This window comes from Manacus candei, unplaced genomic scaffold, assembly GCF_025592945.1.
Source record: "Manacus candei isolate 608988 ecotype Guabito, Panama unplaced genomic scaffold, ASM2559294v1 h1tg000076l, whole genome shotgun sequence".
Classification (NCBI taxonomy): domain Eukaryota; kingdom Metazoa; phylum Chordata; class Aves; order Passeriformes; family Pipridae; genus Manacus; species Manacus candei.
Window position 1 is genome coordinate 7,803,264 of NW_026138124.1, and position 15,379 is coordinate 7,818,642.

General features: G+C 41.5%; 1 protein-coding gene across 1 annotated transcript; it reads left to right on the forward strand.

The window, feature by feature from the left end:
* Positions 1-261: 261 nt before the first annotated feature.
* Positions 262-15,139, forward strand: NSRP1 (nuclear speckle splicing regulatory protein 1). The gene is made up of 7 exons (XM_051809869.1): positions 262-429; positions 1,445-1,532; positions 9,358-9,414; positions 9,575-9,706; positions 10,660-10,867; positions 11,446-11,554; positions 13,505-15,139. Exons 1-7 carry the CDS (start codon positions 410-412, stop codon positions 14,541-14,543), a joined length of 1,653 nt encoding a protein of 550 aa, XP_051665829.1. The 5' UTR covers positions 262-409; the 3' UTR covers positions 14,544-15,139.
* The last annotated feature ends 240 nt before the right edge of the window (positions 15,140-15,379 follow it).

Here is a 15,379-nt window from a genome sequence, read left to right on the forward strand (position 1 = left end):
GGCATAGTCGGGGGTGCCTCAGGGGCTTTTCCCTTCGAGGACCTTTTCCCTTCAAGGGCTTCGCTCCATCAGGGGCTTTTTCCCCTCAGGGACCTTTCTCGCCTCAGGGGCTTTTCCCGCCACTGCCCTGAGGCGCCCCCTGCTCCCCTCAGGGCGTCGCGCGCAGCCCGCGACAGTCCCTTCCCGTATCGGCACTTTCGCCACCCACCACCGGGCCGCTGAAAAAAAAATCGCCCGCCGCCGCCTCCAGCCCCCTCCACCCGCTCTCCGCTCCCTTCCTGGAGCGGGACGGCGGCGCGGTGCCGTGGGGGTCTCCGGGGAGGGCGGAGAAAAGTGTGTGGGGGCGACTCGGCCGAGAAGAATCTGCGGCCGCGGAACGGCAGCGGCTGCGCAGGGGCGGCCGGGCAAGATGGCGGCGCTGGGGAAGCAGTGAGTGCTGAGGGGGAAGGGGCGGGCGGGCCCCGCCAGGGGGTTTTTGGGGCCGGTGCTGAGGGTGGGGATGAGCTCTGGCACAACTCCCCCGTCACGGGTGTCCGCGGCATAGCCCCACTGTGTTGGCCTGAATTTAAACCTGTGTTTATTAAAAGCAAACGAACCCCAAACAGCGGGCAGGCGTTTGAGGCAGCGGCGGTGTTGCCCGGAGGTGTTTCGTACTCTTAGGGAAGGGAATTTCCTCCGTTTTCCCTCACACAGAGCCGCGCTTCCCACCCCCGAGCGCCGGCCCCGGGGGCAGCCGGGTCGGAGGGAGCTGAGGGGAGGGTTCAGGGCGGTCACAGCGGTGGGGTTGTACCCCCCCATGGTGCGGTGCTCCAGCTCAGAGATACACTCTGACCAACCATTCCCTCAGTGATGGACTCAGGGAAAGGCAGGAGGGGGAGAAATTCCTTATTTAGAGGTTGCTCAGTACGAAAAGGAGGTATTTTTAACAGAGGTGGGCCGTGTCTGCGGAAGAGTTGTCTACATATGGTTAATCAATCTCTGCGTGACATAAGCAGACTGTAAGTCTTATCCTTTGGCCTTTGTAAACCTGAGGTTTACATCGCCAGCAAAACAGGTGAACTTCTTGTTGCACTGCAAACGGAGCTACACAATACTGTGGTGTAGGTTAAGGCTAAATCCCTTCAGGTTAAACAGTCATTTCTTACTTCTCTGAGAGAGAAAAGAAAACCCCGTGGAGAATTCTGGGCAAGAGGGGTTTGTGCCCAATTTAGGACAAATTTACATCCGGAAGCTTTACATGGAAGAAGATAGCAATAGCTCTGGGATTATCTGACAGGTGTGTGTCAGGGCCGAGTACTCTGCTGCAAAGGCAGCTCACATCTAACTTCGATGCATTATATTGACACTGAGCTTTTGCTTCTGAAATGGTGAGTGGCAGATTTTTGCTTCGGAACATGCCACGTGTTTTGTTGTAAGTAACTTTTTTTTTTTTTCTTTTCTCTAGATATGGGCTTATTATGCCAAAAAAATTGCCCCAGAAAAATCTCGTTTCAAAGAAGCTCTCGGTGTTTGCAGATGAGTCAGATGAAGAGGTCAGTTCAGCAATTTTCTTCTGAAATTTTGCCCTGTATTTTGCAAATTGTTTGTGTCCAGTTCTTAATGCCTGCATCAGGTTATGGCAGTGTCACTAGGATTTGTGTCATCATTTTGGATTTGGGTGTGAAACGTGATCTGTGTTGTCTTTAGTGTGAGTTACATGGAATTGATGAGTTGATTGTCGCTCTGTGTAAACTTGTTCAAAAATTCAGCACGTGTGGCAACCTGTTGGCAGGAGTTAGCTTGTAATAAGATTTGTTGGATGTCACTGGTGAATACATTTGGACATAGAAAGACCAATCAACAGGTCTTCCCCAGATATTAATCTGAAGTGTGGTAATTAAGTGTATTTTACCCTTTAAGGATATTATTAACTGTATTTTATCCTTTAGCTCATTCCACCCAAATTTGATGTAACTGGTTTATCATGTTCACACTCACTGTGAACAAAAGCAAGGCTGTACAACCCAGAAGTTTTAAAGCAAAAGGAGATGTGTGATATTACACGATAGTGTTCTTTTCTATAATCTTTAAGTATTACCTTCAAAATAGTCGCTCCCTACCTGCCCCAGTAGAGGGCGGTGTGTGCTGTAAATCCTACCTGGATATGCCTCTGGGAACACGGGAATCATCCAGGAAGGGGCTGTGGAATGAGCTGGTCTGGGGCCCTTAGGAAACCCATCTGCTAAAACAGAATTTGTGAAGGATTCGAAGCCAGTAGCTTCGTAGTTTGCAGGTAAGAAATAGAAACTCTGGATTGTGCAGTTAACTCTCCACATGGATGGAGCCCTCTGAACGTAATGTTACAATTTTCTGGGCTTTATCAATCTGGAATTACTTGTGGTAATTTAGTCATGATGTCATTATGTACATACTTAGGGGTTTTTTTCCACAAAACCCAGAAAATAAATTTTACCTATACCTATAGTCTAGAATTTTAACATTTAAGAAGTTGAGCTTTTGTATAATTTGAACTTTAGAAACAGAACCTGTGTTACAAAGATGTTCTTATTTTCCTAGAGCTTTGCTCCGTGCTCATTCTTTTGTGTGGTTGAAAAAAACAAGGCTAATAAAGCTTCAAATAATTTTGGTCAGTTTTTGACTCGTGAAATATTTGTTTTTAAAATCTTTTTTAATAAACTAGCAGTTGTATTTTTTATGTCAAAGCCTGAATCTAGCAATTCCCAGCCTCTGTGTGCCTGGTTCCATCACAGCATCCAGAGTGTTGCTGTGGAAGGTGTCTGAGCTCCTGTTACACAGGGCATGAAAGGGCTTAGGGCCTTTCTGGTGATACCCACTCAACCCTCAGCATGAAAGTGCCTCAGTGCAGCTCACAGTGAGCAGAGACAACAGGGATGTGTTTCAAATCCCATCTCCTTCCTCACTTAGCTGTGGTCCTCAGAGGTGCATCCCTTCCCCTGAGCTCCCAGCTGGCTCTGGGGCTCTGGAGGCTTTCCTTTAGCTGCAGCTAATGGAAGTGGCAGTGGATCCTGTCTCCTCAGTGGCAGGAGCACTTTCCCTGTCAGTTGGGATTTGGTGTCTTTCTCTGCATTAAGGATCTGACCCCATATTTTCCAGATTCCAGGAATGAGCTGGATTTAATCTGTTGTCATTAAACATTACACAGTAGGAGTGGGAACCTTCCCGAGTAGGGGACTGTCTTGTATTCTTTCATTTTCTCTCAGTATCTAAATATTAAAGCAAAAAGAATGAATGCTAGTAATTCTAGTAAAAATAGTGTATGATGCTGCCTGCCAACTTTTAGCTTAACAGCTCAAGTATCCTCCCTTTCAGGAAGGCTGACAGATTCACTGCCAGAGTCTTTATAAGACTCTTAAAAGTTGTCATGCTCAGTATGGTACATACCCAGCAAAAAGTAATAATCTCATAACTGCCTTTATCAAAGAAGATTGTTTTTTTTTAAAAAAGCAACATTACTTTATTAGTTCTGTAATAATTTCAGAGCTTTTCCAGATAAGGAGCAGCATTTGGGAGGGGTTTCATTTCCTGTCTGCTACCTTATCAGTCAGAACTACATCTCAAATGTCTGGAGATCATGTATTTTTAACTGAACTCTAATAAAGTTTGTGCTGGGGAATCTGCACACCTGACTTGGTCTGTGATTATATATTAGATACCAAACTTTTGCTCCCTTTTTTTTTTAATGTTACTATGCATATTTCATTAAGATTTGCCTGTATCCTTGCTGAAGGAATTAGGATTCTTTTTCCCCCTGTAGCTAAGTACATTAATGGGTGTTAGTTGCTAATGAAGATGATCTTTGGTTTAGTTCATATGAAACAGAATATCTAGGGTGGAAATTTTCTTGAAATACAATGTTGACTGGGAAAAAGTAAACCAGATGGTTACAGTCACTTGTAGCCAATATACTTCTGAATTATTTGTCTTCATAATGAGGAGTTGTTGAGGAAAAGGTTGTTGCCCCTAGAAAAACCTGTTGTAGAGAGTAGATGCTACAACAACAAACTATAATATAGAAATGAGTTTCCATTCTGACTTACTGTTATTTGTGATCTATTCATTTTCTCCAAAGAGATTATTCCCTTATTCATGCATTGTGTTTTCAGAGGTGGCTTGTCAGTATTCCCAGTGTTCATTGTTCTGTTTTACCTTTGGAGTTTAGTTGAAATTATCTCTGTGGTACAGCAGATAAAATTTCTGTTCCTTGATTGTATCAGAATTACCCAGCATATTCCTGTACCTTACCAGCCTTTCAAAACTGATTTGTTCCTGCAGATTGAAAAGCATTGCTCAAAAAATAACTGCACATAGACCTCAGTAGGTGCTAAATTCAGGAGAAAGATCATGGAGTCAGTGTGGATAGTTCTGTGAATGTATAGCTGGATTTGGTGGGTTTTTTAGTGACCATCTAAAAGATAAATGAAGTATTTAAGCAGGCAGAAGCTGAAAATAAGCAGAAATTGTAGAGTCAGATTTTTGGGTTTGCTTACAGATCCTCCCATTCCCTTTGCAGTTTTGCAAAGGAACAGTATGACTGAAAAAAGGATTCTCTAAGTTGTAAGGATTGGTGCTGACCAGAGTTTATGCAACAGTTCCAGGCACAGTAAGACTAAGTAGACTAAAGAGTTTTCTGAGGAGGAGGAAGTGGACAGGAGTAACTCAAGAGGATGTATGTAGAATGAAGAATGGTTCAGAGGAACTGAGGTGATGTTGCCATTTCTCATAATATGAACAAGAGGTTATATTATAGAATTACCAAGTAACTGGTGGCTGGTTTAATCTAAACAAGAGGAAGTTGGGGATTCTTCTGTACACAGTGTGGAACTCCTTGCCACAGGATATTGTGGCATGGCCAAAAATATATATGGATTTAAAAATGGATTAGTCAAATTAAGGGATGCTCTTGGTGTCAAACAATGCATCCTCAAGTTCAGGAAGTCCCTCATCTCCTGGTTTCTGGAAGCTAGGAGGGAGTTCCAAGGAAAGCTAATTCTGTGTATGTGACTTGTTTTTCATGTTCATTCCCTTAATCTTCTGGTAGTAGTTCTGACTTGTGTGTGAATTGAGAGGAATCTGTTGCCTGATGTGATTTTTATTTTTTTCCTCATGAAGACTGGAGTCTCATGTGCATTGAGGGAATATCCATGTGCAGGCTGTAGTTGGATAGTACAGATCCCTGTGAGGGCAAGCATTAAGGATTCCCTCCTAAATACATATACATGAGGGTGTAAGTAGCTCATTTTGGTACCAAAGTGTCACGACCCCAATGATCTCAGAGCCTGAGATGTGAGAAGGATGAAGTGAGCAGAGCCAGATCTCAGCCTGGCAGAGATGTGGCCATGTGGGGCACATGCAGGTGGCTGCACTTGAGTTCCCTGAGCTCCCTGTACAGTCAGCAAAGATGCAGATACTTCTGAGGCACAACTTGCCTCATTCTAAAGTAGACACCTAAAATCAGTGTGATGAATTTTTCTCTCAAAGTACCTATTTCTCGGTCTTTACCAGTGCAGTGTTCTGGGATGAGTAGCTCAGTTTAGATGTAAGCTTTGTTTTTTGTGAACTGGCTGATTGTCTGGGCTTCTTTCACTGCAAATTATCTTGTTGTTCCCGTTTGGTCAAATCTTTTTCTGTGCATTCAGTTGAAACTGGATGGTTGTAGTGAGAGATTAAAATCAAACTGCATATAGTCTAGCTGACATCACTGAAGCATTTCATTTCTCTTTAAAATGGATTTCACTTTAAACAAAGGTAATTTATTTTACGTGTCTACTGCAAAGCAGCACGTGGAGAATTCAAAAGAGCAGTGTTAAAGGGCAAAGCCTCCTTATGGATCTTTCATAACATGTTATATTACAGCAGAAGCATCTTCTGGTTTTAAAAAAGGAGTGGAGTGATGTCTTATGTTGTCTATCAATAAGTACCATGCCTGGGATTTTGGAGCAACCAGAAATACTTTTCCTTAGGAAGCAGGTTAGGCAGCTAATAGGAGATATTCCATTAATAATAGCTATTATGTTAGAATTTGTTGGTCTCATACTTCTTGTGGCAGTCAGTGGGGAAAAACAAATGAGACACCTCGCATGCACTTTGAGAGCATCTCTTAAAATAGTTGTGACAGTTTTTACAAGGCATCCTCCCTCAGCTTTAGATTTAAGGATGTAGCTTCCTAGAAACCACCAGTTTGAATGTCTGTTCTTCTTTGGTCGTTTGGGAGCAACGTAAAGAAAGTATTTTAAGAAAAAATTTACAAGGAGTGTTTGCCTTTGGGATAAAAATAAGAAGGTAGCACAAGCACTAAAGCTGAAACAAGCTATAGACACCTGGAGGAGATAAGAAATGGAGAGAACAATGGGAAGTGTTAGCAGATTGGGGGAATTTATTGCCTTTTTTTTTTTTAATAACCTTTTCAGTTGTGTACAAACTGTCTCCCATGGTCTCAGGGCAGTGAGAACCTCATTTCTAAGAGTCCCTTGCTTTGCATGGATTCTGTGTTGTTTCACAGGATAGGGTTAAAACATTTTCTCCTTCCATAAAATACTGAACTATAAGCTTTGTGCTTCAGAAGAATAGCTTGGCTACAGGGAAAGAGAAAGTATGAGGCAGATTGCTGAGCTTGTAGGACCTTTAATAAACGGGCAGTTGATAAGTAAAAACAATACAAAGGGACGGGAAGTTCTCATCTGTCAGAGCTCACAGCATGACAGGAAATTGTCCCCCATAAACCACTGGGGAAGGTGTTTGTCTTCTGTACACTCACTGCCACTCCAGACAAATGGCAGATGGACTCCTTCACCATCATATGTCCAGGAGTGAGGATTATAGATTGCTTTTGTGTTTGTGCAGTCTTTGGATCAATGCATTTATTTCATGTAGGCAGACAAGGAAAACATTCTAAGCTGTGTTTCAGATATTTTGGTGGAATAAAGCTTATTCTGTAAATACAGCTGCAGAATCTGGTTTGTGTTTTACTGAGCCCCTGCTTTCTGGACTAGCACAGGGGAGATCCTTTGTTGTTGAGGTACTTTTCTGTTAAACTAGTATAAGAGTTTTCCATAAAGGAAACCTTCAGTGATGACCCTCAATGTGTCAAGCAAAGGACCATTTTCTTTCCCAAGAGCCAAGTCTTCTGGAAGTCAAGTTTCTCTGTGTAAAGCTGTTATGTGTTCTATGCCAATTTAAAATGGGTCTTTATAGTTTATACTGACTCATTTATGGCATTTTCAAAAGAAAGTATATGTCATAAAATCGAGTACATTATTGTAAACTATTTCTCAACGTCAGTTTTTCAGTCTAGAAAGCCAGATGTAAATACTGAATGAGCAAAGCCAGGATTCCTATAGGTTGTTTTAAACTAAATAATCCACTATCTACTTCCCCCAGTCAGCCAATCAACTGGCTACATAAATAAATAAGAGACTATATCCAGTTCTAGTCCAAACAATCAGCAAGCTGCAGCAGGCAGGGTGTAGTCCCCGAGACCACAGAGGACTTTGTGTGTTCATCATGTTTGCTGAGCTCGGATTCCTAAAGCCTGAGTGTGCCCTGCTTCCTTACCTGGTTACCTGGTAAGGGAGAGGGAAAGAGAAGCTGCTGTCTGATGATGAGCACAGAATCAGTGCAGGGTTTTTCTTCCAGGCAAGTGCACATCATACTTTCCCTTTAGCACTGTAGTTTAACCCCAAGGTTTAACGTTTTGAAAGCAGACATGGAATTTATCTAAGTTTGCAGGTGGGAGCTAAAGCACCAGGAAAGTGGGAGTATGTGCCCTTCCAAATTCCTGTTTTTACTGGTCTGAGTCCTTTGCTTTGAGGGAGCTAGGAAGGAATATTTTGAATATTCTGTGTCTCAGGTTTCTCTGACTGTAGTATTCCTTATAAATGTCAGTACTAGTGTGTTTATGGGAGGTGAGCATAGGTCCAGAGTGCAGTAAATGCTATTGTGTGATACCATATGTACCTCTCCAAATATTGAGTGTTGTCTTAGCACCTTCTCTTGCTGAATTTAGAATTACTTAGTACTCTTCTGAGATACTGCCTTTCTGAAGGTAGTATCTCAGAGATTTGCAAGTCTTTTTATTATTCATGGTTTGCACAGCAGAATAAAAATCTGTTAGAGGTGATCTCTGTACCTGTTGCTTAGTCCCATCCTGGGTGGGTGACAGGTCCCAAAGGTACGGCGTTCCTGTGGTCTTTGTTAAAATGCCAGCTGGGTAAAGGGACAGATACAGGTGAGAATGTGTGATTTTAGTCTTCCCCAGAGGTGAGGGGGAACTGTTGGCTCTGCACAGGGCCAGGGTCTGCTCTGCCCACCTGCCAAATCAGCAGGGACCTCTGTGAGGGGCCACAGAGAGAGTGCACAGTCACGTATAATGGAACTCCATCCTGGCACCACTCATTGCCTGTTCTGAAATCACCCAGTGAAAAGAGGATTTGTACTGTTTACAGTCTGTCCTGTAGGGAATTGTGGAAAAGCACTTGGTGTTTTTCCTTCTTGAGAGATCTGTTAAAATGTTAATAGGATAAGAAAGAGGGGTCACAACATGTTATTATTTTATTTTAAGCAGCAAATGAATTCAAAAGCCTTCTTGTTCAGGGGATCTGTTTGAATTTAGATGGTGCTAATTCTGGTTGATTTCAGAAGATCTTAATCCCTGCTGCCAAACTCTCTGCCAGTTGGTTTTCATTTTTTAATTTTATTAAGAGCAAATTACAGAATCTCTTTGTCTTTTTAAAATGTGATACAGAGCATGTCTTAGTCAAAGTTGCAAAACTTGGGAAGCTGCCAGGATGCAAAAGGATTTTTCCTTCCTATTTCTGCTCTTTAAGACTAAGAGATATTTAATTACATAAACAAGTACAAGTACAACTCCTGTCATTACATTGGATCTCTTTAATAAACACTGTTATCTGCTGGTTGAGAAAAGATAGATATTTAGTTAGTTCAAGACTAATTAAAAGAAAAAACTAAATAAAATGCAAAGTTTTTATTTAAAAGACTATGATTAGGAAACATTTTCAGTAAGGATCTGTTTCTTCTTAGGGAAGATTAGCTTTGCTATTTTCTAGCATGTGAATCTTGAGAAATTAAATAGTAACATTTGAAGGACATGCTGTTCAGCACTGTTCTTATTTCTGAAAATACAGGGCTAATGATACAGCTCAAACTTGAAATAAATACCAAATCTTTTAGGATATTTGGTTTTTACAGAAAATACTATTGAAGTGAGAGACTGACTTATGTAATTGGACTATTTTATAGTTGTTTGTTAGAATGGTAGAAAAATAATATTAACTGTGTCAGTGTAATGAATTCTGTTTCTGCAATGCTTCCTTCTCACAGCCATCTGTTGGGGAAAGTCTTCAGAAAGAAGCATTGAAAAAGCAAGCAATGAAACAGGTAAGGGACTGTTTTTCATTTACTCTCAGTGTTCTAATGTTCTAATTTATGCTATAGATCTGTTTAAGGTACAATATAGGAAAGAAATATTTGAAAATAGGAAAGATTTCATTATTGGTTTTTGATATCTTTTCTTCTCCTCCCCTGTTTCTTCTTTTAGACTAAATTGGAGATTCAGAAGGCTTTGGAGGAAGATGCTACAGTGTATGAATATGACAGTATTTATGATGAAATGCAGCAGAAGAAGAAAGAAAGTAGTGCCAAAATGTTATCTGGACAAGAGGACAAAAAGGTCAATACCTGGCAATGTGTGCCATCTGTCTTACCTCTGTCTGCTTGGAACAACCATGGTTGGTTAACTTGTAAGCTTTGCCACAAGCATTTCCTTTAAATTTCATATAAGATTAGGCTCAGATGCTGTTACATAAGGCAAGAATTTGCAAGAATCTTGGCAAAGCTGTTAATTCATCAGGTGCTTCAGTCCCAGGCTGGGATGTTCTCGAGGCCAGGAGACCACACGTTTCCCACCCAGTTTCTGGTGTATTTGGGGTGTATCTTTCTGGATGTTTCTAAAGAGAATGTTACAGTGGGATAACAGGATTAGGGGCAATGGGCCCTGCACAACAACACTACTGCTGGTGATAAAGACTTCTGTTTCTAAGCCAGTGGATATAAATTGTCCCTCCTCCTCCATCAGTGAGCTACTGGAGGACTGTCAGAAGACTGAAGTGATTAACTTCCACTGGTGAAATGTGAGCCCATTTGCACAGCCCCATGCCTTGTTTCAAAGCACTGCTGAATTAGCCTGACAAATTATATTTTCATTGTTACTTATTCTTTTTCATTTGAAAGCTCTTGTCAGGTTCTGTGGGTAAAAAAAGGAAGCTTCCCACTCCTTTACAGCAATAGAAAGGCGAGACTGTTACAGAAGACAGAGGGATGAGAAATTGAAAAACATTTAATTTAATTTAGAGTAAAAATCTTCCTAGTCAAAGATGGGATGACTGTTTTGGTTGAATACAGCAACCTCTTTTGTTCCTGGGAAGCATGCCATGTTAAGGATCTAAAAGGGAATGACAGTTTAGTTTGGATAGCTGTCCAACAGGGTGAGAACACGTTAGACTTGCTTTGGTCCATTTTCTTCCATTACCAACTTTCTCCAACATCTCCATCGATCCCAATTTGTGTTTTCTCAGCCACCTCAATTACTTCTCAGCACAGTAACTTTTTTCCCTTCTGTTTTAGCCCAGGTACATCCATAATATCCTCAAAGCAGCCGAGATTAGAAAGAAGGAACAAGAAAAAAGAATGGAAAGAAAAATTCAGAAAGAGCGTGAAATGGAAGGAGAAGAGTTTGCACACAAAGAGGCTTTTGTGACTTCAGCCTATAAGAAGAAGCTGCAAGAAAGGGCTGAGGAGGAGGAAAGAGAAAGAAGACAGTCAGCTCTTGAGGGTGAGAGTCACACTGAAATAATTGTCCTTAAAAAGAAGTATGCCCTTGGGCATGATTTACAACATTGTCATCTGGTCTCTTTCTGAGGCTTGAGATAAATAAAATCAAAGAGGACCAGATCTTGAATCAGATCCTACTTGGTCTCTTATATTCCTCTGTAGAGGTTACAAAAGGAACAGAGGAAGCTCCTCTGTGTGTCAGTACTATTTAGGTTGATACTTTTAATTTTTGAGGGAGGGTCAGTTGTTGAAGGAAGACTCGTAAGCCTGGGGTACAGTGATGTTTACAGTCCTTACCTCAGGCATTCCATGCAGTGTCCCAGGAGTGGATGTAAAGCACAGGATATAGGATCATAACATAAAATGGGTTGGAGTGGACCTCTGAAGGTCATCTGTTCAATCTCCTGCTCAAAGCATGGTCTGCTGATAGGTCAGACCAGGTTGCTCTGAGCTTTTTCCACTTTGGACTTGAAAACTTCCAGGATGGAGATTGCAGTCTTGGTGGTTTCTACCAATTGTGAGTTGTGTGTGATGAGTATTTGTGGCACAGTAAATCCAACCTTCCTTCCTTTCTCTCAGCATACCTGGATGTGACCAAACAGAGGGATCTCAGTGGATTTTACAGACACCTTTTAAACCAGAGGGTAGGGGAAGAAGAAATGCCTAAATGCAGCTTCCGTGAAGCCAGGTAGGATGTGATTCCAACAGGCTTTTGGATATTAAAACCAGCATCTGGCTGTTTGGGATTCCAGACCCACTGGAGAGTTAGACAGAGAGCACTAAAACACTTGGTAGGTTAAGCTGGTTATTTCGTACACGTGATTAACTGAATTATTTGGTAAAATGATGGTCAGTGATACAGAAATGAAACAAGCAGGAGAGGGATGCTGTTTAAAAAGTATCAGTAGGACAGTCATGCTTGTAATACTGCTTGGTATTATTCTAACCTACATGTAATTTGGCTTATATAAAATTTATCAAATCTGTGTTAAGTTAGACATTTTGAATCATGAGGGAGACAAAAGGTAAATAATGAGCAGAGAGGTAAGTCATAGGAAATGATGTTGGGCTATGAATTTCCTGAAAAGAATGTGAGTCTCTAACTTTGTACTTATTCCACATCTACAATTTCATATAAAATTGAGTGATGATGCTTTGGTAAAAGGAAATTAATCAAATATATAGGAAATCCAGTGGGAATATTTTAAAATCTTAATATATGCACATTCCAAAGCAAAGTAATAAGATGAGACTGAATTATTTAGATAGTTGAGGTGCTGAACTTCTGCCCTGTGGATAAATGTGATGAAGGGACCATGTTTCTGGTGTGCAACAACTGATCATTTGAAACAATTAACTCAGGTTAAACTTCACTTAATACAGGCCTTAAGCATGAATGTCACTAGTTAAATGCTTGCCATTACAAGGAAAATACAGCTTTCACTAAGAGATCATCTGTATCTGAGATTGGGTTATTAGGAAGTAAATTCTTAGCTTAAATAAAGAATATGATCACTGAAGTTACTCAGCCATCTGAAATAAGGAAATTCTCCATTATGTCTTCAGGATGGTGTGGTTTTGTTCTGCATAGAGATCATTTGAAATGGTGCTTTCTAAGTCTTGCAAACTAAGGAAATGTTCCTTTTGTGGCACATAAAATTAATTTTGGGGGGGAAACAAGTAGTGCTGCAGATGGTGCTCCCAGCAGAGCTTTCAGATGAGCTCAGGTGTGTATTTTAACTTTGGTTTTACTTACGGTGGCACACCAGGACACAGAGAAAAAACAGCTCCATTTTTAGATCTCAGAATTGTGCCTCAAGTGATTCACCTTTGACTTGTGAGTTTAATTAATGGGATTAATAAATAAATTACCAAGGTTTTCAGCATATTTTTTAGTCATTGTTCATAGACTATCCATGCTTTCAAGCATGCAGCAAACATTCAAACTAAGGAGCTGGTGTGCTGATTCATGAGAGTCACCACAGGCTGTTCCTGGAGCTGTGTGATTAAAAAGAAGAGACATTGGCTCCTGTGAGTAACATGTATTTCCTCATCAGCCAGAAGAGAATGACAAAGCAGAACCTTTCTGCTCTACTGCCCAATTTAGTCCTCCAGGGGTCAGCTTTTTGCATTTAAGAATCTTTGAGCTGTTAAAAGATACTAACTTCTATCTAGCCACGAGTGAGAGCTTCAGAGATACTGGATTAAAAAAATCCCTACTGCTAATGGAAACCATGTTCCTACCTCAGTCAACAAAACATGCAATCTGCTGCTTCTCTGGATAATTATTTGACATGAATAGAGGAATAAGCACATAGGGAAACCTGTAACTTCCCATCAGGCTTACACAGGAATACAAATGGATGTCTTTTTCCTTAGATGGAGCCTGCAGATACTTAACCAAAGTCATTTTTTTAGATAAATTCATCAGCTCACATTCACCAATGAACCAGATAAAGATACTTAGCAGAAATCCTTTGTGCTGGATTCCTGGAACCTGAGCCACAGACAGATTTGCTTTCTTAGACTTTTCAGCAGCATCTTTTGCTTAAGTCCTGACCAGAAGTCACTTTGTAGAAAAGTCCAAGATTTCAGGCTTTTTAATGTTGTTTTTCTTTTCTAACATAAAAAAATGTAGGATAAAGGAAGAAAAACCTGACAGTCAGGATGAATCCACCGAAAGGAACAAATGCCCGTCTGAGAGACAAAAAGTGAAACCCTCTGTCAAGAAAGAGAGTAATCCAGATGCTGATACCGACTTAGGAACTGACAGCAGTGATGATGACAAGAGACACAAACACAGCAAAGTAGATTTGAAAAAGAAGAAAAGGAGAGAGAGCTCGGTGAGCAGTGAAGAGGAGGCCAAACATCACAAGAGCCAGAGGCATTCCAGGTCACCAAGTTCATCCAGTGTGGAGGAGGAGCCACGCACCAAAGCCCAAACAAGTCACCTGGCAAAGAGGGGGGAGAGCAGACCAAGCAGGAGGGGGAATGATGAACTGTACAGGGAAAAGGATTATGAGAGAAGTAGGACCCACGAAAAGGATCACCAAAGGGAAAGGGAAGAGCGACACAGGCACGGGGATCACACGAGTAAGGATCACTACAGAAGGAGGGAAGAGCAAGATGATAAACAAAGGGGGAAGGAAAGAAAGGAGAGGGAGGGACATGGCAGAGAAAGAGGAGAGAGGAGGGCAAAGGAGAGGGAGGAGAAGGGGTCAGAGAAGGAGCGAGAGAAAGAAAGAAGAAATGATAAAGACAGATATAATGACAGAGAGAAGGAGAGAGGAGAGAAATACAGAGAAAAGGAAGATCATGGGAAGGAGAGGAGAGACAAGTATGGTAGTGATGAAAAGAAATACAGAGAGAGGAGGGAAAGTACTCCTCCATCTCTAGAAAAAGATGGAGAGACTGATCTGGAAAAAGAGAGAAAGGGAAAAGACAGACAGGATGAGAAGGGCAGCTCCAGCTCTGGGATTTTGTCTGAACAGAAACGTAAAGCCGGAGAAGAAGGGGAGAAAGAGGAGAAAGAGCAAGCACAGAAACCTCCTGAGGGCATGAGCAAATTTGCCAAACGGAGCAACGAGGAGACAGTGATGTCAGCACGGGACCGGTACCTGGCACGGCAGATGGCACGTGTCACCAGCAAGCCCTACATCGAGAAGGAGGAGGATTAATGTCCCTCTGGTGGACAAAGACACCTGGGCTGGCAACCAAAAGGAAAAGCCACCTCTGTGTGGACTCTTGTACAGAAGTAAAAGGGTATCCCAGCTATTTATTCCTGGTTTTCCTTTGAGAAATTGTCCCTGAATAGAACAACTTCTGGAATGGATTACTGGGTCACTTGATACACCCTTAGTCTGTTTATACAGCTGGAATATTAAATGTGGCTGATTCTGTACACCTTGCCCTTCAGTCCTTGGTACTTAAAGATTTTGGACCAGGGAGTGTTAAACATGAGGTGAGAAAACATCCCCCTGGCAGCCCCTGCTCCTTCCACCAGCTGAGACTGAGCTCTGCTGAAACAAATGTGCTCTCAGCCCTCAGCAGGAGTCATTGTTGCCACATGATGGTCACAAAAATGGGAAGCAAACCTGTAAAAGTGTGGGGGGAAAAGCAAGAAAAACAGCCTGAGTAATAATCTAGGAGATTTCTGTATGTAGTGTGGTTTTGTAAGCTAAATTGATACATGAATTTTGTATTTATGTGTGGGCTTTAGTTTGGGAGCCTGATGTACAGAAACAATAAAGTGTAAGATATGTGTTGGATCTAACGTGTGGGTCTTTTTTAATGTGTGAGTTATTTCACCACATCTTTTTTTGCATGAAATAAGGTCTGTGAGTCTTTTTTCATGTATTATGGCTGTATCTGCTTGTTCTGCTGGAAGTGACGTTGCAGATTTGTCAATCTTCTGTTCAGAGGTTCAGAACTGAGCATAAAGTTACTTCCAAACCTGGTAAGCAGGATATCTGACAGTGGCTGTAGCTTTTAGAATATATTTTCAGCACTTTCC

What these genes read in the sequence shown, in the direction of transcription:
- NSRP1 (XM_051809869.1), top strand. Translation starts at nt 410, where the DNA reads ATGGCGGCGCTGGGGAAGCA. An exon ending in ATGGCGGCGCTGGGGAAGCA is followed by an intron (nt 430 to 1,444) that starts GTGAGTGCTGAG and finishes TCTTTTCTCTAG; the next exon opens with ATATGGGCTTATTATGCCAA. An exon ending in AAAAGCAAGCAATGAAACAG is followed by an intron (nt 9,415 to 9,574) that starts GTAAGGGACTGT and finishes TTCTTCTTTTAG; the next exon opens with ACTAAATTGGAGATTCAGAA.